This window comes from Bombina bombina, chromosome 4 (genome assembly GCF_027579735.1).
Source record: "Bombina bombina isolate aBomBom1 chromosome 4, aBomBom1.pri, whole genome shotgun sequence".
NCBI classification, from domain to species: domain Eukaryota; kingdom Metazoa; phylum Chordata; class Amphibia; order Anura; family Bombinatoridae; genus Bombina; species Bombina bombina.
The window spans coordinates 10487099-10514358 of NC_069502.1; the positions used below are offsets into that span (position 1 = coordinate 10487099).

The 27260-nt window shown below is 43.9% G+C and overlaps 1 protein-coding gene across 1 annotated transcript in view; it reads left to right on the forward strand.

The window, feature by feature from the left end:
• The window catches only part of IFT172 (intraflagellar transport 172), a gene marked incomplete in the record, with an annotated part of 949422 nt that overhangs the window by 51543 nt on the left and 870619 nt on the right, over positions 1 to 27260 (forward strand). The window contains 1 exon segment of the mRNA XM_053710932.1: positions 21408 to 21511. Within this exon segment, the coding sequence (XP_053566907.1) occupies positions 21408 to 21511 (104 nt within the window).

Here is a 27260-nt window from a genome sequence, read left to right on the forward strand (position 1 = left end):
TCTTGCATTTCAAATAAAGATACCAAGAGAATAAATACAATTTGATAATAGGAGTAAATCAGAGATTTCACCCTCAGAAGGAACTGAGGTAACATCCTCTGTCGAATTATGATGAGGATAAACCTGTATAGTAGCTGCTGAAACAGGAACTTTACAATCTATTAAGTGTTTAGTTTTCCTCTTGTGTTTTCCTAAAACAAGAAAGGCAGATAAAGCTTCAGATACCGCAGAAGATATCTGAGCAGCAAAATCTGCAGGCAAATATACCCAACCAGGAGGTTGAGAGGAACCGCAGGGCACTGCATGTGACGCTATAGAGCCTTGGGACGTTTAAGGAGAGGGCTGCCGCACTGCATCATCCTGAGAGGCATTAGGCTCATAAGGAAATAATTTTTCTTTACATTGTAGCGTTCTAGCTAAACAAGTAGTACAAAATTGCAAAGGACAAACAATTTGCGCCTCTAAACAAACATTTATTAAAAACAATATCATCATTATCCACATCCATAGCTAAGAAAAATCAGCCCCAGGAATGAATTTGAATAAAGGACAACTGTCACTTTAAGAGAAACCTAAAACCAAAAAACGTTATAAAAAAAACTAAAGCTTGACAACCTCTACACCTCAGAAGTACTGAGGTGCCTACCGCAACTCCAGGAGACAAAGAGGACACAGAGACTGACACGCAACTGCACATACACTGAGACAGACTGCAGCAACGACACAGAGACTGACACGCAACTGCACATACACTGAGACAGACTGCAGCAACAACACAGAGACTGACACGCAACTGCACATACACTGAGACAGACTGCAGCAACAACACAGAGACTGACACGCAACTGCACATACACTGAGACAGACTGCAGCAGCAACCACACAGAGACTGACACGCAACTGCACATACACTGAGACAGACTGCAGCAACAACACAGAGACTGACACGCAACTGCACATACACTGAGACAGACTGCAGCAACAACACAGAGACTGACACGCAACTGCACATACACTGAGACAGACTGCAGCAACAACACAGACGCTGATCTGTTCCGTATAACTGAAACACAAGGTTAAAGGGACACTGAATCCAAATGTTTTCTGTCATGGTTCAGATAGAGCATGAAATTTTAAGCAACTTTCTAATTCTGACAGTGTTAATCTTTTGTCTGAGGTGAAAGAAGTAAGCTTTAGGTTTAAGCTTGAACACCTTCATGTTTTATTAAAGGAGGTTTTTGCTACTTTGGATGATTCTGACTCTCCTGTTGTAGTTAACCCTAAGAAATCTAGTAAGCTTAATAGATTCTATGATGTCTCTTCCTCTACAGAAGTATTTCCTGTTCCTGATCGTGTGATGGAGATTATTGCGCAGGAATGGGAAAAACCAGGGATTCAGTTTGCCCCGTCTTCAGTTTTTAAGAAGATGTTTCCTTTTGCTGATTCCATTAAGGATTCTTGGTTCATGGTGCATAAAGTAGAAGGGACTGTTTCTTCTCTGGCTAAGAACTACGATCCTATAGAGGATAGTTGCTCTTTTAATTGTCCAATGGATAAAAAGCTGGAGGTATATTTGAAAAAGATGTATGTGCATCAGGGTATTCAATGGCAACCTGCTGTTTGTATTGCCACAGTGACAAGTGCAGCATCTTATTGGTACAATGCTTTATCTGAATCTATTTTAGAGGAGACTTCGTTGGAGGAAATTCAGGATAGGATTAAGGCTATTAAGTTAGCCAATTCTTTTATTTTGGATGCTACTATGCAAGTTATTACATTGGGGGCCAAGCTGTCTGGTTTCTCTGTCTTGGCATGCAGGGCTTTGTGGCTTAAGTCTTGGTCAGCTGATGTTTCCTCCAAGTCTAAGCTTCTGGCACTTCCTTACAAGGGTAAGACTTTGTTTGGGCCTGGATTGGCAGAAATAATATCTGATGTTACGGGTGGAAAAGGATCTTTTCTACCTCAAGACAAGAAGATTAGATTTAAGGGATGTCAAAGTAATTTCTTTCATGTAATTGGCAAGAGTCCATGAGCTAGTGACATATATGGGATATACAATCCTACCAGGAGGGGCAATGTTTCCCAAACCCCAAAATGCCTATAAATACACCCCTCACCACACCCACAATTCAGTTTACAAACTTTGCCTCCCTATGGAGGTGGTGAAGTAAGTTTGTGCTTGATTTTCTTCGTTGATATGCACTTCTCAGCATTTTGAAGCCCAATTCCTCTCAGAGTACAGTGTTTGTCAGAGGGATGTGAAGAGAGTATCACCTATTGATTCTATGGTTTTCCTCATGGGAAATCTTTTCAAAGGTTCTCTGTTATCGGTTGTAGAGATTCATCTCCTACCTCCCTTTTCAGATCGACGATATACTCTCATATTTCATTACCTCTACTGATACTGTTTCAGTACTGGTTTGGCTATCTGCTATATGTGGATGGGTGTCTTTCGGTAAGTATGTTTTCATTACTTAAGATACTCTCTCAGCTATGGTTTGGCACTTTATGTATTAATATAAAGTTTTTAATATATGTATTGTACTTATATTTGCCATGAGTCAGGTTTATGTATATTTCCTGTCAGTTTCAAAATTGGGAAACATATTTAGGAAGTTATTTTTTGGTATAGTCTTTTCTTCAAATTAACTTCTTTTACCATTAATTTTCACGGGCAAAATTAGGCTTGCGAAGTCATAAAATACTGAAATTTATTGCGTCATTATTGGCGCGAGAATTTTTTTGGAGCGAATGTACGTTCAGTGATGCAAATTCATCATTTCCGGTGTCTTAGTTGACGCCAGGTTTCCTTGCACAAGGTTGCTTCTGCCATGACGTGAGTTGCGTCATTTCCGGATGTTGGCGCCAAAAAATGTCATTTTTCGTTGTGCGTCATACTTGGCGCCAAAAAATTTAATTATTTAAACCCCACTTCCTATATGCCTCTTGCCTTTTTTTATGCTCAGGGGACTATGCTGTTTGCATTTTTTTTTTCTCATTCCTGAAACTGCCATATAAGGAAATTGATAATTTTGCTTTATATGTTTTTTTTTCTCTTACATTTGCAAGATGTCTCAATCTGATCCTGTCTCAGAAACCACTGTTGGAACCCTGCTGCCTGATAACAGTTTTACCAAAGCTAAGTGTAACTGTTGTAAATTAGCTGAGATTATATCTCCAGCTGTAGTATGTAACAGTTGTCATGATAAGCTTTTGCACTCAGAAAACATTTCCATCAGTACTAGTACAGTTTCTGTTGTTCCTTCAACATCTAATGTACATGATATTCCTGTGAATATAAAAGATTTTATTGCTGATGCGATTCAGAAGGCTTTGTCTGCTATTCCGCCTTCTAACAAACGTAAAAGGCCTTTTTAAACTTCTCATAAGGTTGATGCAGTTTCAAATGACCGACAACATACTGAATTATCTGATTCAGAAAATCCTACCTCAGATATTGACACTGACAAATCTACTTATCTCTTTAAGATGGAGTATATTCGTTCCTTGCTAAAAGAGGTGTTGATTACTTTGGATATTGGGGAAACTAGTCCTCTTGATACTAAAACTAGTAAACGGTTAAACTCTGTTCATAAACCTCCTGCGATTACTCCAGAGGTTTTTCCGGTTCCTGATGCTATTTCTGATATGATTTCAAAGGAATGGAATAGGCCTGGTGCTTCTTTTATTACTTCTTATAGGTTCAAAAAGTTGTATCCTTTGCCAGCAGCTAGATTGGAGTTTTGGGGAAAAAATCCCCAAAGTTGATGGGGCTATTTCTACTCTTGCCAAACGTATTACTATTCCTATGGAATATAGTACTTCTTTTAAGGACCCTTTAGATAGGACACTTGAATCTTATCTAAGGAAAGCTTATTTATTTTCTGGCTACATTCTTAGGCCTGCTATATCCATGGCTGATGTTGCAGCTGCATCAACTTTTTGGTTGGAAAGCTTAGCGCAACAGGAAACAGATTCTGATTTGTCTAGCATTGTTCGCTTGCTTCAACATGCTAATCATTTTATCTGTGATGCTATTTTTGATATCATCTATATTGATGTTAAAGCTATGTCTTTAGCTATTTAAGCTAGAAGAGCTTTGTGGCTCAAATATTGGAATTCTGACATGGTATCTAAGTCTCTAGATTACTATCTCTTTCTTTCCAAGGTAACAATGTATTTGGTTCTCAGTTGGATTCAATTATTTCAACTGTCACTGGGGGGGGGGAAGGGAGTTTTTTTACCTCAGGATAAAAGATCTAAGGGTAAATCTAAAGTTTCTAATCGTTTTCGTTCTTTTCGACAGAATAAGGAACAGAAAGCCAATCCTTCTCCCAAAGAATCTGGTTCCAATTGGAAACCTTCTTCAAGTTGGAATAAATCCATGCCTTTTAAGAAACCAAAGCCAGCCCCCAAGTCTGTATGAAGGTGCGGCCATCATTGCAGCTCAGGTGGTGGCGGGCAGATTAAAATATTTTCAAAACATTTGGGCATATTCTTTCCAAAATCAATGGATTCAGAGTATTGTCTCTCAAGGGTATCAAATAGGTTTCAGAGTAAGATTTTTTTTTTCTCTCACACGTCCCAGCAAATCCAGTGAAGGCTCAGGCTTTTCTGAAGTGTTTCAGATCTAGAGCTTTCAGGGGTAATCATACCAGTTCCGTTTCAGGAACAGGGTCTGGGGTTTTATTCAAATCTATTCATTGTCCAAAAAAAAGAAAATTCATTCAGGCCAGTTCTGGATCTGAAAATTTTGAATCGTTTTGTAAGAGTGCCAACTTTCAAAATGGTGACTATAAGGACTATTTTGCCTTTTGTACAGCAAGGTCATTATATGTCCACGATAGACTTACAGGATGGATATCTTCATATTCTGATTCATCCAGACCACTATCGGTTTCTGAGATTCTCTTTTCTAGACAAGCATTACCAATTTGTCGCTCTTTCATTTGGCCTAGCGGCAGCTCCAATAATTTTTTCAAAGGTTCTCTGTGCCCTACTCTCTGTAATCAGAGAACAGGGTATTGCGGTGTTTCCTTATTTGGACGATATCTTGGTACTAGCTCAGTCTTTACATTCTGCTGAAGAGACAAATAAAATTGGTTTCAGCTTGTCGAAACCTTCAGTCTCAGTCATTCCCTTCAGTGACTGTGTATGGAAGTTTTAGGTCTCATGACTGCATCATCGGACGCAATCCCCTTTGCTCGTTTTCATATGAGACCTCTTCAGCTTTGTATGCTGAATCAATGGTGCAGGGATTATACAAGGCTATCACAATTAATATCCTTAAATCCCAATGTTCGACTCTCTCTAACTTGGTGGTTAGATCACCATCATATAGCTCAAGGGGCCTCTTTTGTTCGTCCAACCTGGACTGTAATCACAACAGATGCAAGTCTTTAAGGTTGAGGAGCTGTTTGGGGATCTCTGACAGCACAAGGGTTTTGGAAACCTCAAGAGGCAAGGTTACCAATCAATATTTTTAGAACTCCGTGCTATTTTCAGGGCTCTTCAGGTTTGGCCTCTGTTGAAGAGAGAACCATTCATTTTGTTTTTAGACAATGTCACAACTGTGGCATATGTCAATCATCAGGGTGGGACTCGCAGTCCCCTAGCTATGAAAGAAGTATTAATGATACTTACTTGGGCGGAATCCAGCTCTTGTCTAATTTCTGCGGTACATATCCCAGGTGTAGACAATTGGGAAGCGGATTATCTCAGCCATTAGACTTTACATCCGGGGGAGTGGTCTCTCCATCCAGATGTTTTTTCAGATTGTTCAGATGTGGGGTCTTCCAGAAATAGATCTGATGGCTTCTCATCTAAACAAGAAACTTCCCAGGTACTTGTCCAGGTCCAAGGATCCTCAGGCGCAGTCGGTGGATGCGTTAGCAGTTCCTTGGTTTTACCAACCTGCTTATATCTTCCCGCCTCTAGTTCTTCTTCCAAGAGTGATCTCCAAGATCATCATGGAACAATTGTTTGTGTTTCTGGTAGCACCAGCATGGCCTCACAGGTTTTGGTATGCAGATCTTGTCCGGATGTCCAGTTGCCAACCTTGGCCACTTCCTTTAAGACCGGACCTTCTGTCTCAAGGTCTGTTTTTCCATCAGGAAGGTATGGAACAGGATCTCGTTGAAGGTATGGAAATTGAACGCTTAGTGCTTAGTCAGAGGTTTCTCTGACTCCGTGATTGATACTGTGTTACAGGCTCGTAAATCTGTTTCTATGAAGATTTATTATCGAGTTTAGAAGACTCATATTTCATGGTATTCTCCTAGCTTTCATTTAGAATTCCTAGAATTTTACACTTTCTTCAGGATGGTTTGGATAAAGGTTTGTCTGCAAGTTCCTTGAAGGGACAAATCTCTGCTCTTTCTGTTTTATTTCACAGAAAGATTGCTAAGCTTCCTGATATTCACTGTTTTGTACAGGCTTTGGTCCGTATCAAGCCTGTCATTAAATCAATCTCTCCTCCTTGGAGTCTTAATTTGGATTTGAAGGCTTTACAGGCTCCTCCTTTTGAGCCTATGCATTCTTTGGTTATTAAACTACTTTCTTGGAAAGTGTTGTTCCTTTTGGCTATCTCTTCTACTAGAAGAGTTTCCGAATTATCTGCTCTTTCTTGTGAGTCTCCTTTTCTGATTTGCTATCAGGATAAGGCAGTTTTGCGGACTTCATTTAAGTTTTTAACTAAAGTTGTGAATTCTAACAACATTAATAAGGAAATTGTTGTTCCCTCTTTGTGTCCTAATCCTAAGAATTCTTTGGAGAGATCCTTGCATTCTCTGGATGTTGTAAGAGTTTTGAAATATTATGTTGAAGCTACTAAAGATTTTAGGAAGACTTCTAGTCTATTTGTTGTCTTTTCTGGTCCTAGGAAAGGTCAGAAAGCTTCTGCCATTTCCTTGACATCCTGGTTAAAGCTTTTGATTCATCATGCTTATTTGGAGTCGGGTCAGGCTCCACCTCAGAGAATCACAGCTCATTCTACTAGATCAGTCTGCACTTCATGGGCTTTTAAGAATGAAGCTTCAGTTGATCAGATTTGCAAAGCAGCAACTTGGTCTTCTTTGCATACATTTACTAAATTCTACCGTTTTGATGTATTTGCCTCTTCGGAAGCAGTTTTTGTTAGAAACGTTCTTCAGGCAGCTGTTTCAGTTTGATTCCCCTGCTTATGTTTTTTCTTTTCAAATATGAGAAAAACTTATTTTTTTATGTGGATTTATTTTTTTCAGCAGAAAATGGCTGTTCTTATTTGTATCCCTCCCTCTCTAGTGACTCTTGTGGAGTGCCACATCTTGGGTATTACTATCCCATACGTCACTAGCTCATAGACTCTTGCCAATTACATGAAAGAAAACATTATTTATGTAAGAACTTAACTGATAAATTCATTTCTTTCCTATTAGCAAGAGTCCATGAGACCCACCCTTATTATGTTGGTTATGATTTTTTGTATAAAGCACAATTATATTTTCAGTTCCTTTTTTTTATGCTTTCTACTCCTTTCTTTATCACCCCACTACTTGGCTATTCGTTAAACTGAATTGTGGGTGTGGTGAGGGGTGTATTTATAGGCATTTTGAGGTTTGGGAAACTTTGCCCCTCCTGGTAGGAATGTATATCCCATACGTCACTAGCTCATGGACTCTTGCTAATATGAAAGAAATGAATTTATCAGGTAAGTTGTTACATAAATTATGTTTTTCGTTCCTTTCGTAATTTCAAAGGTCAAAAGCCTTCCTCCTCCGCTTCCAAACAGGAACAATCCAAGTCATCTTGAAGACCCAGTCAGTCCTGGAGCAAGGAGAAACAATCTAAAAAAACCTCAGCTGAGTCTAAATCAGCAAGATGGGTCGGCCCTCGGTCCGGAGTCGGATCACGTGGTGGGCAGACTTTCTCTGTTTTTTTCGGGAGTGGTTACGAGATGTCTTAGATCCATGGGCTGTGGGCATTGTTTCTCAGGGTTACAAGATAGAATTCAATTTTCTCCCTCCCAGGGGCAGGTTTCACCTCTCAAGGTTATTTGCAGATCATGTAAAAAGAGAGGCATTCTTGAACTGCGTTCAGGATCTTTTCTCTCTGGGAGTGAGGAACAGGGTCTAGGATTCTATACAAATCTATTTGTGGTTCCCAAAAAAGAGGGAACTTTTCATCCCGTTGTAAACCTAAAGTATCTCAACAAGTTTCTCAGGATGCCGTCCTTCAAAATGGAGACCATTCTGTACATTCTTCCTTTGGTTCAGGAAGGTCAGTTCATGACGACCATAGACCTAAAGGACGCTTATCTTCATGTTCCTATTTACAGGGATCATCACAAATTTCTGAGATTCACTTTTCTAGACAAACACTTTCAGTTTGTGGCTCTTCCGTTTGGCCTTGCCACAGCTCCCAGAATTTTTTCAAAAGTTCTGGGGGCTCTCATGGCAGTGATCCGGTCTCAAAGAATTGCAGTGGTACCTTACTTAGACAACATTCTGGTTCAGGCACCATCTTTTCAACTAGCAAGCTCCCGTACAGAGATCTTGTTATCTTTTTCTCTTGTTAAGTGTATCCAGTCCACGGATCATCCATTACTTGTGGGATATTCTCCTTCCCAACAGGAAGTTGCAAGAGGATCACCCACAGCAGAGCTGCTATATAGCTCCTCCCCTCACTGCCATATCCAGTCATTCTCTTGCAACTATCAACAAAGATGGACGTAGTAAGAGGAGAGTGGTGTATTATAGTTAGTTTTTTAACTTCAATCAAAAGTTTGTTATTTTTAAATGGTACCGGAGTACCTGGAATTTGAAAATAAACATTTATAAAATAATAATTTTTTAAATGGTACCGGGGTACCTGGAATTTGCTAGAAAAATGCTGCTGATACCGGATTAATGTAAGTTAAGCCTTAAATGCAGTGATAGCGACTGGTATCAGGCTTATTAATAGAGATACATACTCTTATAAAAGTGTAATATAAAACATTTGCTGGCATGTTAATCGTTTTTATATATGTTTGGTGACAAAACTTATTGGGGCCTAGTTTTTTTTCCACATGGCTGGCTTGATTTTTGCCTAGTAACAGGCTTTCCACTGTTGCAATATGAGTGGGAAGGGCCTATTTTAGTGCTTTTCTGTGCAGATAAAAATACTGACAGAGACATTCAGCTTCCCTCTGCATGATCCAGGACATCTCTGAAGGGCTCAAAAGGCTTCAAAGTCGTGTTTGAGGAGGGTAACAATCACAGTAGACTGTGGCAGTTGTTGTGACTGTGTTTAAAAAACGTTTTTGTCATTTATTATTCTGTTTTTGTTATTAAGGGGTTAATCATCCATTTGCAAGTGGGTGCAATGCTCTGCTGACTTGTTACATACACTGTAAAATTTTGTTAGTGTAACTGCCTTTTTTCACTGTTATTTCAAATTTTGTCAATTTGTTTCTCTTAAAGGCACAGTAACGTTTTTTTATATTGCTTGTTAACTTGCTTTAAAGTGTTTTCCAAGCTTGCTAGTCTCATTGCTAGTCTGTACAAACATGTCTGAAACAGAGGATACTTGTTCATTATGTTTAAAAGCCATGGTGGAGCCCCATAGGAGAATGTGTACTAAATGTATTGATTTCACCTTAAAAAGTAAAGATCAGTCTTTTTCTATAAAAGAATTGTCACCAGAGGGGTCTGTCGAGGGGGAAGTTATGCCGACTAACTCTCCCCACGTGTCGGACCCTTCGCCTCTCGCTCAAGGGACGCATGCTAATATGGCGCCAAGTACATCAGGGACGCCCATAGCGATTACTTTGCAGGACATGGCTGCAATCATGAATAATACCCTGTCAGAGGTATTATCCACATTGCCTGAATTGAGAGGCAAGCGCGATAGCTCTGGGGTTAGACGAGATACAGAGTGCATAGATGCTGTAAGAGCCATGTCTGATACTGCGTCACAATATGCAGAACCTGAGGACGGAGAGCTTCAGTCTGTGGGTGACGTCTCTGAATCGGCGAGACCTGATTCAGAGATTTCTAATTTTAAATTTAAGCTTGAGAACCTACGTGTATTGCTTGGGGAGGTATTAGCTGCTCTGAATGACTGTGACACAATTGCAGTGCCAGAGAAATTGTGTAGGCTGGATAAATACTATGCAGTGCCGGTGAGTACTAATGTTTTTCCAATACCTAAAAGGCTTACAGAAATTATTAGTAAGGAGTGGGATAGGCCCGGTGTGCCCTTTTCCCCACCTCCTATATTTAGAAAAATGTTTCCAATAGATGCCACTACACGGGACTTCTGGCAGACTGTCCCTAAGGTGGAGGGAGCAGTTTCTACTTTAGCAAAGCGTACCACTATCCCGGTTGAGGACAGTTGTGCTTTTTCAGATCCAATGGATAAAAAAATTAGAGGGTTACCTTAAGGAAATGTTTATTCAACAAGGTTTTATTTTACAGCCCCTTGCATGCATTGCGCCTGTCACTGCTGCGGCAGCATTCTGGTTTGAGGCCCTGGAAGAGGCCATCCAAACAGCTCCATTGACTGAAATTGTTGACAAGCTTAGAACTCTTAAGCTAGCTAACTCATTTGTTTCTGATGCCATTGTTCATTTGACTAAACTAACGGCTAAGAATTCCGGATTCGCCATCCAGGCGCGTAGGGCGCTATGGCTCAAATCCTGGTCAGCTGATGTGACTTCAAAGTCTAAATTACTCAACATTCCTTTCAAGGGTCAGACCTTATTCGGGCCTGGTTTGAAAGAAATTATTGCTGACATTACTGGAGGTAAGGGTCATACCCTTCCTCAGGACAGGGCCAAATCAAAGGCCAAACAGTCTAATTTTCGTGCCTTTCGAAATTTCAAGGCAGGTGCAGCATCAACTTCATCTGCTTCAAAACAAGAGGGAACTTTTGCTCAATCCAAGCAGGCCTGGAAACCTAACCAGTCCTGGAACAAGGGCAAGCAGGCCAGAAAGCCTGCTGCTGCCTCTAAGACAGCATGAAGGAGCGGCCCCCTATCTGACAACGGATCTAGTAGGGGGCAGACTCTCTCTCTTCGCCCAGGCGTGGGCAAGAGATGTTCAGGATCCCTGGGCGTTGGAGATCATATTTCAGGGATATCTTCTGGACTTCAAAGCTTCTCCTCCACAAGGGAGATTTCACCTTTCAAAATTATCTGCAAACCAGATAAAGAAAGAGGCATTCCTAAGCTGCGTACAAGATCCCCTTGTAATGGGAGTGATCCATCCAGTTCCGCGGACGGAACAAGGACAGGGGTTTTATTCAAATCTGTTTGTGGTTTCCAAAAAAGAGGGAACCTTCAGACCAATTTTGGATTTAAAGATCCTAAACAAATTCCTCAGAGTTCCGTCATTCAAGATGGAAACTATTCGAACTATTTTACCCATGATCCAAGAGGGTCAGTACATGACCACAGTGGACTTAAAGGATGCCTACCTTCACATTCCGATTCACAAGAATCATTATCAGTTCCTGAGGTTTGCCTTTCTAGACAGGCATTAACAATTTGTAGCTCTTCCATTCGGGTTGGCTACAGCCCCAAGAATTTTTACAAAGGTTCTGGGCTCACTTCTGGCGGTCCTAAGACCGCGAGGCATAGCGGTGGCTCCTTACCTGGACGATATCCTGATACAGGCGTCAAGCTTTCAAATTGCCAAATCTCATACAGAGATAGTTCTGGCATTCCTGAGGTCGCATGGGTGGAAAGTGAACGAAGAAAAGAGTTCTCTATCTCCTCTCACGAGGGTTTCCTTCCTAGGGACTCTAATAGATTAAATAAATGCTTGCCGTGTTCTTCACTCCATTCCGCGCCCCACGGTGGCTCAGTGCATGGAAGTAATCGGCTTAATGGTAGCGGTGATGGACATAGTGCCATTCGCGCACCTGCATCTCAGACCGCTGCAATTATGCATGCTCAGTCAGTGGAATGGGGATTACACAGATTTGTCCCCTCTACTAAATCTGGATCAGGAAACCAGAGATTCTCTTCTCTGGTGGTTATCTCGGGCCCATCTGTCCAAGGGTATGACCTTTCGCAGACCAGATTGGACAATTGTAACAACAGATGCCAGCCTTCTAGGTTGGGGTGCAGTCTGGAACTCCCTGAAGGCTCAGGGTTCATGGACTCAGGAGGAGAAACTCCTCCCAATAAATATTCTCAAGTTAAGAGCAATATTCAATGCTCTTCTGGCTTGGCCTCAGCTAGCAACACTGAGGTTCATCAGATTTCATTCGGACAACATCACGACTGTGGCTTACATCAACCATCAAGGGGGAACCAGGAGTTCCCTAGCGATGTCAGACGTCTCCAAGATAATTCGCTGGGCAGAGACTCACTCTTGCCACCTGTCAGCGATCCATATCCCAGGTGTAGAGAACTGGGAGGCGGATTTTCTAAGTCGTCAGACTTTTCATCCGGGGGAATGGGAACTCCATCCGGAGGTGTTTGCTCAATTGGTGCTCTGTTGGGGCAAACCAGAATTTGATCTCATGGCGTCTCGCCAGAACGCCAAGCTTCCTTGTTACGGATCCAGGTCCAGGGACCCAGAAGCGGCACTGATAGATGCTCTAGCAGCGCCTTGGTTCTTCAACCTGGCTTATGTGTTTCCACCGTTTCCTCTGCTCCCTCGTCTGATTACCAAAATCAAACAGGAAAGAGCATCGGTGATATTGATAGCGCCTGCGTGGCCACGCAGGACCTGGTATGCAGACCTAGTGGACATGTCATCCTTTCCACCATGGACTCTGCCTCTGAGACAAGACCTTCTAATACAAGGTCCTTTCAATCATCCGAATCTACTTTCTCTGAGACTGACTGCATGGAGATTGAACGCTTGATCCTATCAAAGCGTGGCTTCTCCGAGTCAGTAATTGATACCTTAATACAGGCACGAAAGCCTGTCACCAGGAAAATTTACCACAAGGTATGGCGTAAATATCTTCATTGGTGTGAATCCAAGAATTACTCATGGAGTAGGGTTAGGATTCCTAGGATATTGTCCTTCCTCCAAGAGGGTTTGGACAAAGGATTATCAGCTAGTTCTTTAAAGGGACAGATTTCTGCTCTGTCTATTCTTTTACACAAGCGTCTGGCAGAAGTTCCAGACGTTCAGGCATTTTGTCAGGCTTTAGTTAGAATTAAGCCTGTGTTTAAACCTGTTGCTCCTCCATGGAGCTTAAACTTGGTTCTTAAAGTTCTTTAAGGGGTTCCGTTTGAACCCCTTCATTCTATTGATATCAAACTTCTTTCATGGAAAGTTCTTTTTCTGATGGCTATTTCCTCGGCTCGAAGAGTCTCGGACTTATCTGCCTTACATTGTGATTCTCCTTATCTGATCTTTCATTCAGATAAAGTTGTTCTGCGTACAAAACCTGGGTTTTTACCTAAGGTGGTTTCTAACAAGAATATCAATCAAGAGATTGTTGTTCCATCATTATGTCCTAATCCTTCTTCAAAGAAGGAACGTCTTTTGCATAATCTAGATGTAGTCCGTGCCATGAAGTTTTACTTACAGGCTACTAAAGATTTTCGCCAAACATCTAACCTGTTTGTTGTTTACTCTGGACAGAGGAGAGGTCAGAAGGCCTCGGCAACCTCTCTTTCTTTTTGGCTTCGGAGTATAATCCGTTTAGCCTATGAGACTGCTGGACAGCAGCCTCCTGAAAGGATTACAGCTCATTCTACTAGAGCTGTGGCTTCCACCTGGGCCTTTAAAAATGAGGCCTCTGTTGCAAGGCTGCAACTTGGTCTTCCCTTCATACTTTTTCCAAATTTTACAAATTTGATACTTCTTCTTCGGAGGCTGTTTTTGGGAGAAAGGTTCTACAGGCAGTGGTTCCTGCCTTGTCCCTCCCATCATCCGTGTACTTTAGCTTTGGTATTGGTATCCCACAAGTAATGGATGATCCGTGGACTGGATACACTTAACAAGAGAAAACATAATTTATGCTTACCTGATAAATTTATTTCTCTTGTAGTGTATCCAGTCCACGGCCCGCCCTGTCCTTTTCAGGCAGGTCTAAATTTTAATTAAACTACAGTCACCACTGCACCCTATGGTTTCTCCTTTCTCGGCTTGTTTCGGTCAAATGACTGGATATGGCAGTGAGGGGAGGATCTATATAGCAGCTCTGCTGTGGGTGATCCTCTTGCAACTTCCTGTTGGGAAGGAGAATATCCCACAAGTAATGGATGATCCGTGTACTGAATACACTACAAGAGAAATAAATTTTAGGAGAAAAAAGAGGGCGCTAAAAGCTAAGTTCCCACCACACTTGGTCAAATAACAGGAAATACAGATATAAAAATTGAAATGAATACCTTTACTCACAGTAAAATACAATGAAAAAGCCCTATCGGGTGAAACGCGTAGACTTACTTGTGTTGTTCCCAACAAAAGACTTTATTCAAATCTAGGTACCTAGTTTTACTCTGTAGCCCGCGCGTGATTCACGCTAAGTGCGGGTCTGTATTTTCGTTACCTCCTTGGAATCCTGCAATATCTGACACATAAAAGGTTTGGAAAAACAAGCTGTCTCCAATCACGCTGACCGGGTTCAGCCGACTCAAGCATAGGATTTTTGGAGTAAGAAAGCAGTTTCCAATCACGCTGACCGGGTTCAGCCGACTCAAGCAAGTAAGAAAAGTTACTAACACTTTGGAGATATTGTTTACTTCTGATAATCTCCAAAAGTGTAAGCTATTAAACCGTTATTACAGTCATTTGGAAAAGTGTGAGTATAACCTGATAACAAGGTGTTCAACATGATCGTTTAATTCTTATGAAAAATTCTACTATATTAACTCCACACTGACACTATCTGCTGAACTGCAACATTTTTTCGATCAGCTGACATAAGAAACTTTGTTACAAAGACTGTGAAGATTTTACTCAAGATCGATATTAACATTGTAACAATCTTGCTGCATTTTTTACAACGCTCAAACATTTTAACAAATAAAAAAATTTTTTCCTTATTTTTCACTCTTTTTAAGGTGGTAATCCAAATTTTAAAGGGAGACGTCCCTTCTATCTTACTATTCATATTTTAATGTGTACTGTTGTAATTCATTGTATTTTACTGTGAGTAAAGGTATTCATTTAAATTTTTATATCTGTATTTCCTGTTATTTGACCAAGTGTGGTGGGAACTTAGCTTTTAGCGCCCTCTTTTTTCTCCTAAACTTTGTTTTTTTCATGACAGTCCTGGGGTGACTGTTTTAGAGTGGCTTTGTTCTCTTTTAGCTATCAGCGCTATACTCCTGTGTTCACAAGAGAAATAAATTTATCAGGTAAGCATAAATTATGTTTTTTCGTTCCCACGGATGGAAAGTGAATCTGGGAAAGAGTTCCCTTGTTCCAGCTACAAGGGTGGTGTTCTAAGGGACTATAATAGATTCCCTATCTATGATTATTTTTCTGACGGAGGTCAGGAATCCAAAATTCTCTCTGCTTGTCTCTCTTCAGTCTACTGTTCGGCCATCTGTAGCCCAATGTATGGAAGTAATTGGTTTGATGGTCGATTCCATGGACATCATTCTTTTTGCTCAATTCTATTTGAGAGCTCTGCAATTATGCATGGTCAAGCAATGAAACTGAAACCATTTGGATCTGTCCCACAGGATATATCTAGACGTGTTAACAAGAGACTCTCTTCCGTGGTGGTTTTCTCAGGAACATCTGTCTCAGGGCACATGCTTCCGGAGACCTTCTTGGGTGATTGTGACCACGGATGCCAGCCTGCTAGGTTGGGGAGCAGTCTTGGGCTTGTTAAAGACACAGATTATGGACTCGGGAGGAGTCTGCTCTTCCCATAAACATATTGGAGTTGAGAGCGATTTACAATTCTCTGATATCTTGGCTTAGCTTTAGCCTGATTTAATCAGATTTCAGTCGGACAATATCACCTCTATGGCTTACATCAACCACCAGGGAGGAACTCAGAGTTCCTTAGCCATGAGGGAGGTGGGTCCGATTATTCAGTGGGCGGAAGTTCACGGTTGTTGTCTATCTGCTATTCACATTCCAGGAGTGGACAATTGGGTAGCAGATTTTCTGAGCAGATAGACTTTTCATCCCGGGGAGTGGGCTCTCCATCTGGAGGTGTTCTCCAGGTTAACCCTCAAATGGGGGATGCCGGAGTTGGATCTGATAGTGTCTCAGCATAACGCCAAGCTTCCAAGGTACGGTTCAAGGTCAAGAGATCTGCAGGCCGCCTTGATAGATGCTCTGGCGGTGCCTTGGAGGTTTGGTCTAGTTTATCCGTTTCCTCAGTTTGCTCTTCTTCCACGAGTTATTGTTCGTATCAAACGGGAGAGAGCATCAGCAATTCTAATAGCTCCTGCATGGCCTCGCTGGATCTGGTATGCAGACCTAGTGAACTTGTCATCTCTGCCTCCTTGGAGGCTGCCTCTTAGGAAGGACCTCAGGGTCCTTTCTTCCATCCAAATCTTATTTCTCTGAAACTGACTGCTTGGAGATTGAACGCTTAGTTTTGTCTAAGCATGGTTTTTCTGAATCGGTCATTTGAGACCATGATTCAAGCTTGCAAGCCTGTTACTTGGAAGATTTACCATAAGGTATTGCGTAAATACCTTTATTGGTGTGAATCTAAGGGCTACCCTTGGAGTAGGGTTAGGATTTCTAGAATTTTGTCTTTTCTCCATTAAGGTCTGGAGAAGGGGTCATCAATCAGTACTCTGAAAGGTCAGATTTCTGCTTTATCTATTCTATTGCATAAGCGTTTGGCGGTCGTGACAGATGTTCAATCTTTTTGTCAGGCTTTAGTCCGAATCAAGCCTGTTTTTAAGTCGGTTACTCCTCCTTGGTGTCTTAACCTTGTTCTTAAGGTTTTGCAGCAGGCTCCATTTGAGCCAATACATTCCATAGATATTAAATTATCTTGGGAGGTTTTGTTTTCTTGTTGCCATCTCTTCTGCGAGGAGAGTTTTGGCACTCTCGGCTTTGCGGAATGATTCGCCTTACCTTATCTTTCATGCGGATAAGGTGGTCCTACGTACTAGGTTGGGTTTTCTTCCTAAAGTGGTTTTGGTTAGGAATATTAATCAGGAAATTGTTGTTCCTTCTCTCTGTCCCAATCTTTCTTCTCATAAGGAGCGTCTGTTGCACAACTTGGATGTAGTGCATGCTTTAAAATTCTATTTACAGGCGACTAAGTATTTTCGTCAGTCCTCTGCCCTTTTTGTTTGTTTCTCGGGAAAGCGTAAGGGTCAGAAGGGAGGAAGGTTCTTCAAGCGGTGGTGCCTTCTGTTTAGGTTCACCTGTCTCTTTCCCTCCCTAGCTTACCTGATAAATTTATTTCCGGATATGGTGAGTCCACGACCCCACCCGACAGTTATTTTTTACTAAACCTCAGGCACATCTACACCTTTTGTATTATTCCTTTTTCCATTTCCCTTTGGTCGAATGACTGGGGATTATGGGAAGGTGAGTGGTATTTACTGTGGTGCTCTTTGCCGCTTTCTGCTAGTAATTGATGCGTTGTGGATTCACCATATACGGATATGTGTATGTATGTAGAGATAGATATATATATATATATATATATATATATATATATATATAGAGATATATATATATATATATATATATATATATATATATATATATATATATATATATATATATATATACACCCACACCCCATTAGTGCTCAGATTGTTACTCCTGAGAGGGTAAATAGGGCGGGGAGAAAAAGGGGAGAAGAGGGTGGCCTGAGAGAGAAGAGGGTGGCCTGAGAGAGAAGAGAGTAAAGAGAAGATATGGAGGCCTATTTATCAAAGGTCTGTCGGACCTGATCCGACAGTGTGGATCAGGTCCAATAGACCTAGCTGAATGCGGAGAGCAATACACTCTCTCCGTATTCAGCATTGCACCAGCAGCTCTTGTGAGCTGCTGGTGCAACGCCGCCCCCTGCAGTTTCTCAGCCAATCGGCCACCAGAAGGGGGTGTCAATCAACCCGATCGTACTCGATCGGGTTGAATTGCGGCGATGTCTGTCCACCTGCTCAGAGCAGGCGGACAGGTTATGGAGCAGAGGTCTTTAGACCGCTGCTTCATAACTGGTGTTTCTTGCGAGCCTGAAGGCTCGCCAGAAATACAGGGCTTAAAGCTTCGTACGGAGCTTGATAGATATACCACATGGCCTGAGAGAGAAGAGAGAGGGTAAAGAGATGATATGGCCTGAGAGAGAAGGGAGAGGGTAAAGAGAAGATATGGCCTGAGAGAGAAGGGAGAGGGTAAAGAGAAGATATGGCCTGAGAGAGAAGGGAGAGGGTAAAGAAAAGATATGGCCTGAGAGAGAAGGGAGAGGGTAAAGAGAAGATATGGCCTGAGAGAGAAGGGAGAGGGTAAAGAGAAGATATGGCCTGTTAGAGAAGGGAGAGGGTAAAGAGAAGATATGGCCTGAGAGAGAAGGGAGAGGGTAAAGAGAAGATATGGCCTGTTAGAGAAGGGAGAGGGTAAAGAGAAGATATGGCCTGAGAGAGAAGGGAGAGGGTAAAGAGAAGATATGGCCTGAGAGAGAAGGGAGAGGGTAAAGAGAAGATATGGCCTGAGAGAGAAGGGAGAGGGTAAAGAGAAGATATGGCCTGAGAGAGAAGGGAGAGGGTAAAGAGAAGATATGGCCTGAGAGAGAAGGGAGAGGGTAAAGAGAAGATATGGCCTGAGAGAGAAGGGAGAGGGTAAAGAGAAGATATGGCCTGAGAGAGAAGGGAGAGGGTAAGAATAGAGATTGACGAGAGAAGGTAGTGGAATAAGATTTAAGAGAGAGATAATCCTATAATATAAAAGGCTAAGTGTGTTTGTCCGAAGCTGTCATGCGCAGTAGAGACAGCACAAGGACAAACACACCTGGCCTTACCTGACATGCTGTTTGCGGGGGTTGGGCGAAAGTGGGCGTGGCCAGGTGGGAGCGTGGGCTTGGCAGAGTGTGGCGGTGACGCGGTCGGCGCAATAGAGAGGGGGAGAGACAAAAAGAGATAGGAAATAGCTAAAGAGAGGTGGAAGAGCAGAAGAGAGGGGAAAGAGCAAAATAGTGGGAAGAGAGAGAAAAAGAGGGAGGGGTGAGAGAAAATAAGAGAGGGGAAGAGAGACGGAGCAAAAGAGAGGGGAAGAGAGACGGAGCAAAAGAGAGGGGAAGAGAGACGGAGCAAAAGAGAGGGGAAGAGAGACGGAGCAAAAGAGAGGGGAAGAGAGACGGAGCAAAAGAGAGGGGAAGAGAGACGGAGCAAAAGAGAGGGGAAGAGAGACGGAGCAAAAGAGAGGGGAAGAGAGACGGAGCAAAAGAGAGGGGAAGAGAGACGGAGCAAAAGAGAGGGGAAGGGAGACTGAGCAAAAGAGAGGGGAAGAGAGACGGAGCAAAAGAGAGGGGAAGAGAGACGGAGCAAAAGAGAGTGGGGAGTGATCAAAAGAGAGGGAAGAGAGAGCAAAAGAGAGGGGAGAGAGACAGAGCAGGAGAGAGTGCAAAAGAGAGGGGGGAGCAAGAAAGTGCAAAAGAGAGGGGAGAGAGTGCAAAAGAGGGGGGAGAGAGTGCAAAAGAGGGGGGAGCAAGAGAGTGCAAAAGAGAGGGGAGAGAGTGCAAAAGAGGGGGGAGCAAGAGAGTGCAAAAGAGGGGGGAGCAAGAGAGTGCAAAAGAGAGGGGAGAGAGTGCAAAAGAGAGGGGAGAGAGTGCAAAAGAGAGGGGAGAGAGTGCAAAAGAGAGGGGAGAGAGTGCAAAAGAGAGGGGAGAGAGTGCAAAAGAGAGGGGAGAGAGTGCAAAAGAGAGGGGAGAGAGACAGAGCAGGAGAGAGGGGGGAAGAGAGCGCAAAAGAGGGGGGAAGAGAGCGCAAAAGAGGGGGGAAGAGAGCGCAAAAGAGGGGGGAAGAGAGCGCAAAAGAGGGGGGAGAGAGACAGAGCAGGAGAGAGGAGCAAGAGAACGCAAAAGAGAGGGGGGAGAGAGCAAAAGAGAGGGGAGAGAGACAGAGCAGGAGAGAGGGGGAAGAGAGAGCGCAAAAGAGAGGGGAAGAGAGACAGAGCAAAAGAGAGGGGGGAAGAGAGAGCGCAAAAGAGAGGGGGGGAAGAGAGAGCGCAAAAGAGAGGGGAAGAGAGACAGAGCAAAAGAGAGGGGAGAGAGACAGAGCAAAAGAGAGGGGAGAGAGACAGAGCAAAAGAGAGGGGAGAGAGACAGAGCAAAAGAGAGGGGAGAGAGACAGCAGGAGAGAGGGGGGAAGAGAGCGCAAAAGAGAGGGGAAGAGAGACAGAGCAAAAGAGGGGAGAGAGACAGAGCAGGAGAGAGGGGGGAAGAGAGAGCGCAAAAGAGAGGGGAAGAGAGACAGAGCAAAAGAGAGGGGAGAGAGACAGCAGGAGAGAGGGGGGGAAGAGAGAGCGCAAAAGAGAGGGGAAGAGACACAGAGCAAAAGAGAGGGGAGAGAGACAGAGCAGGAGAGAGGGGGGAAGAGAGAGCGCAAAAGAGAGGGGAAGAGACACAGAGCAAAAGAGAGGGGAAGAGAGACAGAGCAGGAGAGAGGGGGGAAGACAGAGCGCAAAAGAGAGGGGAAGAGAGACAGAGCAAAAGAGAGGGGGGAAGAGAGCGCAAAAGAGAGGGGAAGAGAGACAGAGCAAAATAGAGGGGGGAGACACAGAGCAAAAGAGAGGGGATAGAGACAGAGCAGGAGAGAGGGGGGAGAGAGAGCAAAAGAGGGGAGAGAGTGCAAAAGAGAGGGGAAGAGAGACAGAGCAAAAGAGAGGGGGGAAGAGAGAGCGCAAAAGAGAGGGGAAGAGAGACAGAGCAAAAGAGAGGGGATAGAGACAGAGGAAAATATAGGGGGGAGACACAGAGCAAAAGAGAGGGGATAGAGACAGAGCAGGAGAGAGGGGGGAGAGAGAGCAGGAGAGAGGGGGGAGAGAGAGCAAAAGAGAGGGGGGAGAGAGAGCAAAAGAGAGGGGGGAGAGAGAGCAGGAGAGAGGGGGGAGAGAGAGCAAAAGAGAGGGGGGAGAGAGAGCAAAAGAGAGGGGGGAGAGAGAGAGCAAGGGGTGGGACCTCTGTACTGCAAGAAATGGCCCGTGTAAATGTGCTTTAGGACTAGTTATTAATAAAAAAATCTCCTGCTATGACCTTCCTTGACTATCCGCACTCTTGGTTTAACAACTTCCTTTTTATATCTAGCTCTTGTCTTCCCCAGAACCTCTAGTTGATTTTTCTAACTGTTATGAACTTATTTTTGTTAATTTATTACTGTATGTAGCATTATTTCATTTGTTATGGTACAAAATAAAAACAATGTCACTAAATGTTTGTAAAGAGGGCGTGAAGTAGTGGGTGTGCTGTGGGTGGGATTAGAAGTGGCGAGTAACATTTTGTCCTGGCTACTAGGTTAGGATTTGATCTATATAAATATTTTCTGTCAGGTGTGCATGATCTTTAATGCCGGGGAGCTGACGCTGGTGGAATATGGCAGCAATGACATTGTGTGCACTGTGAGGACGGAGTTTATGAACCCGCATCTAATCAGGTGTGTAATGGATACGGACAGTTGTATGTGCTCCCTGTAACCATCTGTAGGGTGCATGTAGGTGCTTCTGTGCACATGCGACATGGGTGTAGCTGTAATGGTCTCAGAGGCCACAAGTGTGATCGGTTCCACACCTCTAGTGGCCCTTCTGTCTTGCAATGTACAGGGATTATTAGAAATTAAATGAATTGAACGGTCATTATTACATAGGGTTATGTATGTGCATTTTAGACAAAGCTACAGCACAAAAGGCTGCAAACCAATGCTCAGCACATTTGAAGGAGGAGATTGATCCTGCAGGTGAAGTGTTGCTTTGTTTTTCTTCTTAAATGGAAAGTCCACAGCTGCATTCATTACTTTTTGGAATTTAGAACATGGCCACCAGGAAGAGGCAAAGACAACCCAGCCAAAGGCTTAAATACTCCTCCCTCTTCCCTCATCCCCCAATCATTCTTTGCCTTTTGTCCCAGGAGGATGGCAGAGAAGTGTCAGAATTTTTAATTTTTGTTTTTCTCTCTTATGGAGGGCAGTACTCTTCGGCATGGGACAGGAGTTTTAAGTAGTCCTGTCAGTCTCTCAGTGAGGGCTTGGATGAAAGTTAGTCTGGAGATGCAGGGAGTTTTTGCGAAACCATCCTGACTGATATTAACAGCTCCTCAAGCAATCAGCATTGTCAAACTTTGCTTCGCTGCCTGCTTTCTTCTCTTAAAGGGACACTGAACCCAAATTTTTTCTTTCATGATTCAGATAGAGCATGCAATTTTAAGCAACTTTCTAATTTACTTCTATTATCAATTTTAATTCGTTCTCTTGCTATCTTTATTTGAAAAAGAAGGCATCTCAGTTAAGGAGCAAATACTGTGACTCTGTTTGTTTATGGTAACATTGCATTGCCTTATACTTCCTGTTTCCTGTTCCTACCTCTGACCTGGATGTAGTTCTATAGTGCAATATGATTCCTCACACTAACTGCTTGTAGTGTCTTTATTTCTATACATGAAACCTGGTGTCAGAAGTATCTAGAATCAGGACTGAGCCTCTTGCTTGGAGCACAGTAGCACAGCTTTGTGAGTTACAGCCTAAAACGTTTTTTTTCTGATATTTGAGAGCTTAGAGACTTAAAGACAATATGACTGCCATGAATTGCTTACCTCCCCCAGAGGGAATGAGAATCGGTGGGGATTGCAGCAGCAATTGGGAAACTTTCAGAGCTGAATTTGAAGATTATTCCCTGGCTACAGGGTTGAATGAGAAATCTGCAGCAGTGCAGGCAGCAACTCTGAGAAGGGTCATGGGCAGTGAATGCAGGCATGTGTATAAGCACAATCTGACCCTCACAGCAGTGCAGCTGAGAAGAGTCATGGGCAGTGAATGCAGGCATGTGTATAAGCACAATCTGACCTAAAATATATATATATAAGCAGAGTACTTTTGACTGTGACAGTATTAGGACTGAATGTGTGTGTTCCCCATGTCACATCAACAGTCGGGTATGAACCATAAAAAAAAAAAAAAAAAATTTTTTTTTTTTTTTTTTTTTTTTTTTAGGACTCTTGGGCCCCTCAACAGAGACTGGGCCCTGGGCAGCTGCCCCTTTTGCCTTGTGTTAAAGACGGTCCTGAGCAGTGCACACACCTGAGAAGAGTCATGGGCAGTGAATACAGGCATGTGTATAAGCACAATCTGACCCTCACAGCACGCAGCTGAGAAGAGTCATGGGCAGTGAATACAGGCATGTGTATAAGCACAATCTGACCCTCCAGCAGTGCAGCTGAGAATAGTCATGGGCAGTGAATGCAGGCATGTGTATAAGCACAATCTGACCCTCACAGCAGTGCACACACCTGAGAAGAGTCATGGGCAGTGAATTCAGGCATGTGTATAAGCACAATCTGACCCTCACAGCAGTGCAGCTGAGAAGAGTCATGGGCAGTGAATACAGGCATGTGTATAAGCACAATCTGACCCTCACAGCAGTGCAGCTGAGAAGAGTCATGGGTAGTGAATACAGGCATGTGTATAAGCACAATCTGACCCTCACAGCACGCAGCTGAGAAGAGTCATGGGCAGTGAGTGCAGGCATGTGTATAAGCACAATCTGACCCTCACAGCACGCAGCTGAGAAGAGTCATGGGCAGTGAGTGCAGGCATGTGTATAAGCACAATCTGACCCTCACAGCAGTGCAGCTGAGAAGAGTCATGGGCAGTGAGTGCAGGCATGTGTATAAGCACAATCTGACCCTCACAGCACGCAGCTGAGAATAGTCATGGGCAGTGAATGCAGGCATGTGTATAAGCACAATCTGACCCTCACAGCAGTGCAGCTGAGAAGAGTCATGGGCAGTGAGTGCAGGCATGTGTATAAGCACAATCTGACCCTCACAGCAGTGCAGCTGAGAAGAGTCGTGGGCAGTGAGTGCAGGCATGTGTATAAGCACAATCTGACCCTCACAGCACGCAGCTGAGAAGAGTCATGGGCAGTGAGTGCAGGCATGTGTATAAGCACAATCTGACCCTCACAGCACGCAGCTGAGAAGAGTCATGGGCAGTGAGTGCAGGCATGTGTATAAGCACAATCTGACCCTCACAGCACGCAGCTGAGAAGAGTCATGGGCAGTGAGTGCAGGCATGTGTATAAGCACAATCTGACCCTCACAGCAGTGCAGCTGAGAAGAGTCGTGGGCAGTGAATGCAGGCATGTGTATAAGCACAATCTGACCCTCACAGCAGTGCAGCTGAGAAGAGTCATGGGCAGTGAGTGCAGGCATGTGTATAAGCACAATCTGACCCTCACAGCATGCAGCTGAGAAGAGTCATGGGCAGTGAATACAGGCATGTGTATAAGCACAATCTGACCCTCACAGCAGTGCAGCCTAGAAGAGTCATGGGCAGTGAATACAGGCACGTGTATAAGCACAATCTGACCCTCACAGCAGTGCAGTTGAGAAGAGTCATGGGCAGTGAGTGCAGGCATGTGTATAAGCACAATCTGACCCTCACAGCACGCAGCTGAGAAGAGTCATGGGCAGTGAATGCAGGCATGTGTATAAGCACAATCTGACCCTCACAGCACGCAGCTGAGAAGAGTCATGCAAAGTGAATGCAGGCATGTGTATAAGCACAATCTGACCCTCACAGCACGCAGCTGAGAATAGTCATGGGCAGTGAATGCAGGCATGTGTATAAGCACAATCTGACCCTCACAGCACGCAGCTGAGAATAGTCATGGGCAGTGAATGCAGGCATGTGTATAAGCACAATCTGACCCTCACAGCACGCAGCTGAGAATAGTCATGGGCAGTGAATGCAGGCATGTGTATAAGCACAATCTGACCCTCACAGCAGTGCAGCTGAGAAGAGTCATGGGCAGTGAGTGCAGGCATGTGTATAAGCACAATCTGACCCTCACAGCAGTGCAGCTGAGAAGAGTCATGGGCAGTGAATACAGGCACGTGTATAAGCACAATCTGACCCTCACAGCAGTGCAGTTGAGAAGAGTCATGGGCAGTGAGTGCAGGCATGTGTATAAGCACAATCTGACCCTCACAGCACGCAGCTGAGAAGAGTCATGGGCAGTGAATGCAGGCATGTGTATAAGCACAATCTGACCCTCACAGCACGCAGCTGAGAAGAGTCATGCGAAGTGAATGCAGGCATGTGTATAAGCACAATCTCACCCTCACAGCACGCAGCTGAGAATAGTCATGGGCAGTGAATGCAGGCATGTGTATAAGCACAATCTGACCCTCACAGCACGCAGCTGAGAATAGTCATGGGCAGTGAATGCAGGCATGTGTATAAGCACAATCTGACCCTCACAGCACGCAGCTGAGAATAGTCATGGGCAGTGAATGCAGGCATGTGTATAAGCACAATCTGACCCTCACAGCAGTGCAGCTGAGAAGAGTCATGGGCAGTGAGTGCAGGCATGTGTATAAGCACAATCTGACCCTCACAGCAGTGCAGCTGAGAAGAGTCATGGGCAGTGAATACAGGCACGTGTATAAGCACAATCTGACCCTCACAGCAGTGCAGTTGAGAAGAGTCATGGGCAGTGAGTGCAGGCATGTGTATAAGCACAATCTGACCCTCACAGCACGCAGCTGAGAAGAGTCATGGGCAGTGAATGCAGGCATGTGTATAAGCACAATCTGACCCTCACAGCACGCAGCTGAGAAGAGTCATGCGAAGTGAATGCAGGCATGTGTATAAGCACAATCTCACCCTCACAGCACGCAGCTGAGAATAGTCATGGGCAGTGAATGCAGGCATGTGTATAAGCACAATCTGACCCTCACAGCAGTGCAGCTGAGAAGAGTCGTGGGCAGTGAATGCAGGCATGTGTATAAGCACAATCTGACCCTCACAGCAGTGCAGCTGAGAAGAGTCATGGGCAGTGAGTGCAGGCATGTGTATAAGCACAATCTGACCCTCACAGCATGCAGCTGAGAAGAGTCATGGGCAGTGAATACAGGCATGTGTATAAGCACAATCTGACCCTCACAGCAGTGCAGCCTAGAAGAGTCATGGGCAGTGAATACAGGCACGTGTATAAGCACAATCTGACCCTCACAGCAGTGCAGTTGAGAAGAGTCATGGGCAGTGAGTGCAGGCATGTGTATAAGCACAATCTGACCCTCACAGCACGCAGCTGAGAAGAGTCATGGGCAGTGAATGCAGGCATGTGTATAAGCACAATCTGACCCTCACAGCACGCAGCTGAGAAGAGTCATGCGAAGTGAATGCAGGCATGTGTATAAGCACAATCTGACCCTCACAGCACGCAGCTGAGAATAGTCATGGGCAGTGAATGCAGGCATGTGTATAAGCACAATCTGACCCTCACAGCACGCAGCTGAGAATAGTCATGGGCAGTGAATGCAGGCATGTGTATAAGCACAATCTGACCCTCACAGCACGCAGCTGAGAATAGTCATGGGCAGTGAATGCAGGCATGTGTATAAGCACAATCTGACCCTCACAGCAGTGCAGCTGAGAAGAGTCATGGGCAGTGAGTGCAGGCATGTGTATAAGCACAATCTGACCCTCACAGCAGTGCAGCTGAGAAGAGTCATGGGCAGTGAATACAGGCATGTGTATAAGCACAATCTGACCCTCACAGCAGTGCAGGTAGCTGAGAAGAGTCGTGGGCAGTGAGTGCAGGCATGTGTATAAGCACAATCTGACCCTCACAGCAGAGCAGAAAGAGAATGTTACAGCCTTTTTAGATGCCCTGGAAGCTTATTTTAAACCTGCTAAAAATGTTATATATGAAAGGTATGTGTTTGGATGCTGCAAACAAGAAGAGGGAGAATCTCTTGATAACTTTGTTACACGCTTGAGAGAAAAGTCAGCAACTTGTGAATATGGTACTCTAAGGGATGAATTAATAAGGGATACAATTGTTCTTGGTGTAGCTAGTGAGAGCACACGCAGGCGTCTACTAAGAGAACATGACAACTTTAAACACAGTCATTGAAACGAGCCGTACAGCAGAGCTCACTGACAGACGTCTGAAAGTTATGGAACAGGACAGACAGCACACCGACAGCATAAACATTGCAATGCAGCGACAACACATAAGCAAACCGCAACAACAACGTCGCCTGTTTAGCACAAATGCTGCAAACCCTACAGCATGCAAATATTGTGGGACTGTGCATCAAAGAATTAAAGAGCAATGTCCAGCTTATGGGAAGTCTTGTAGGTCTTGTGGAAGAACAAATCACTTTGCCAACGTTTGTTTGTC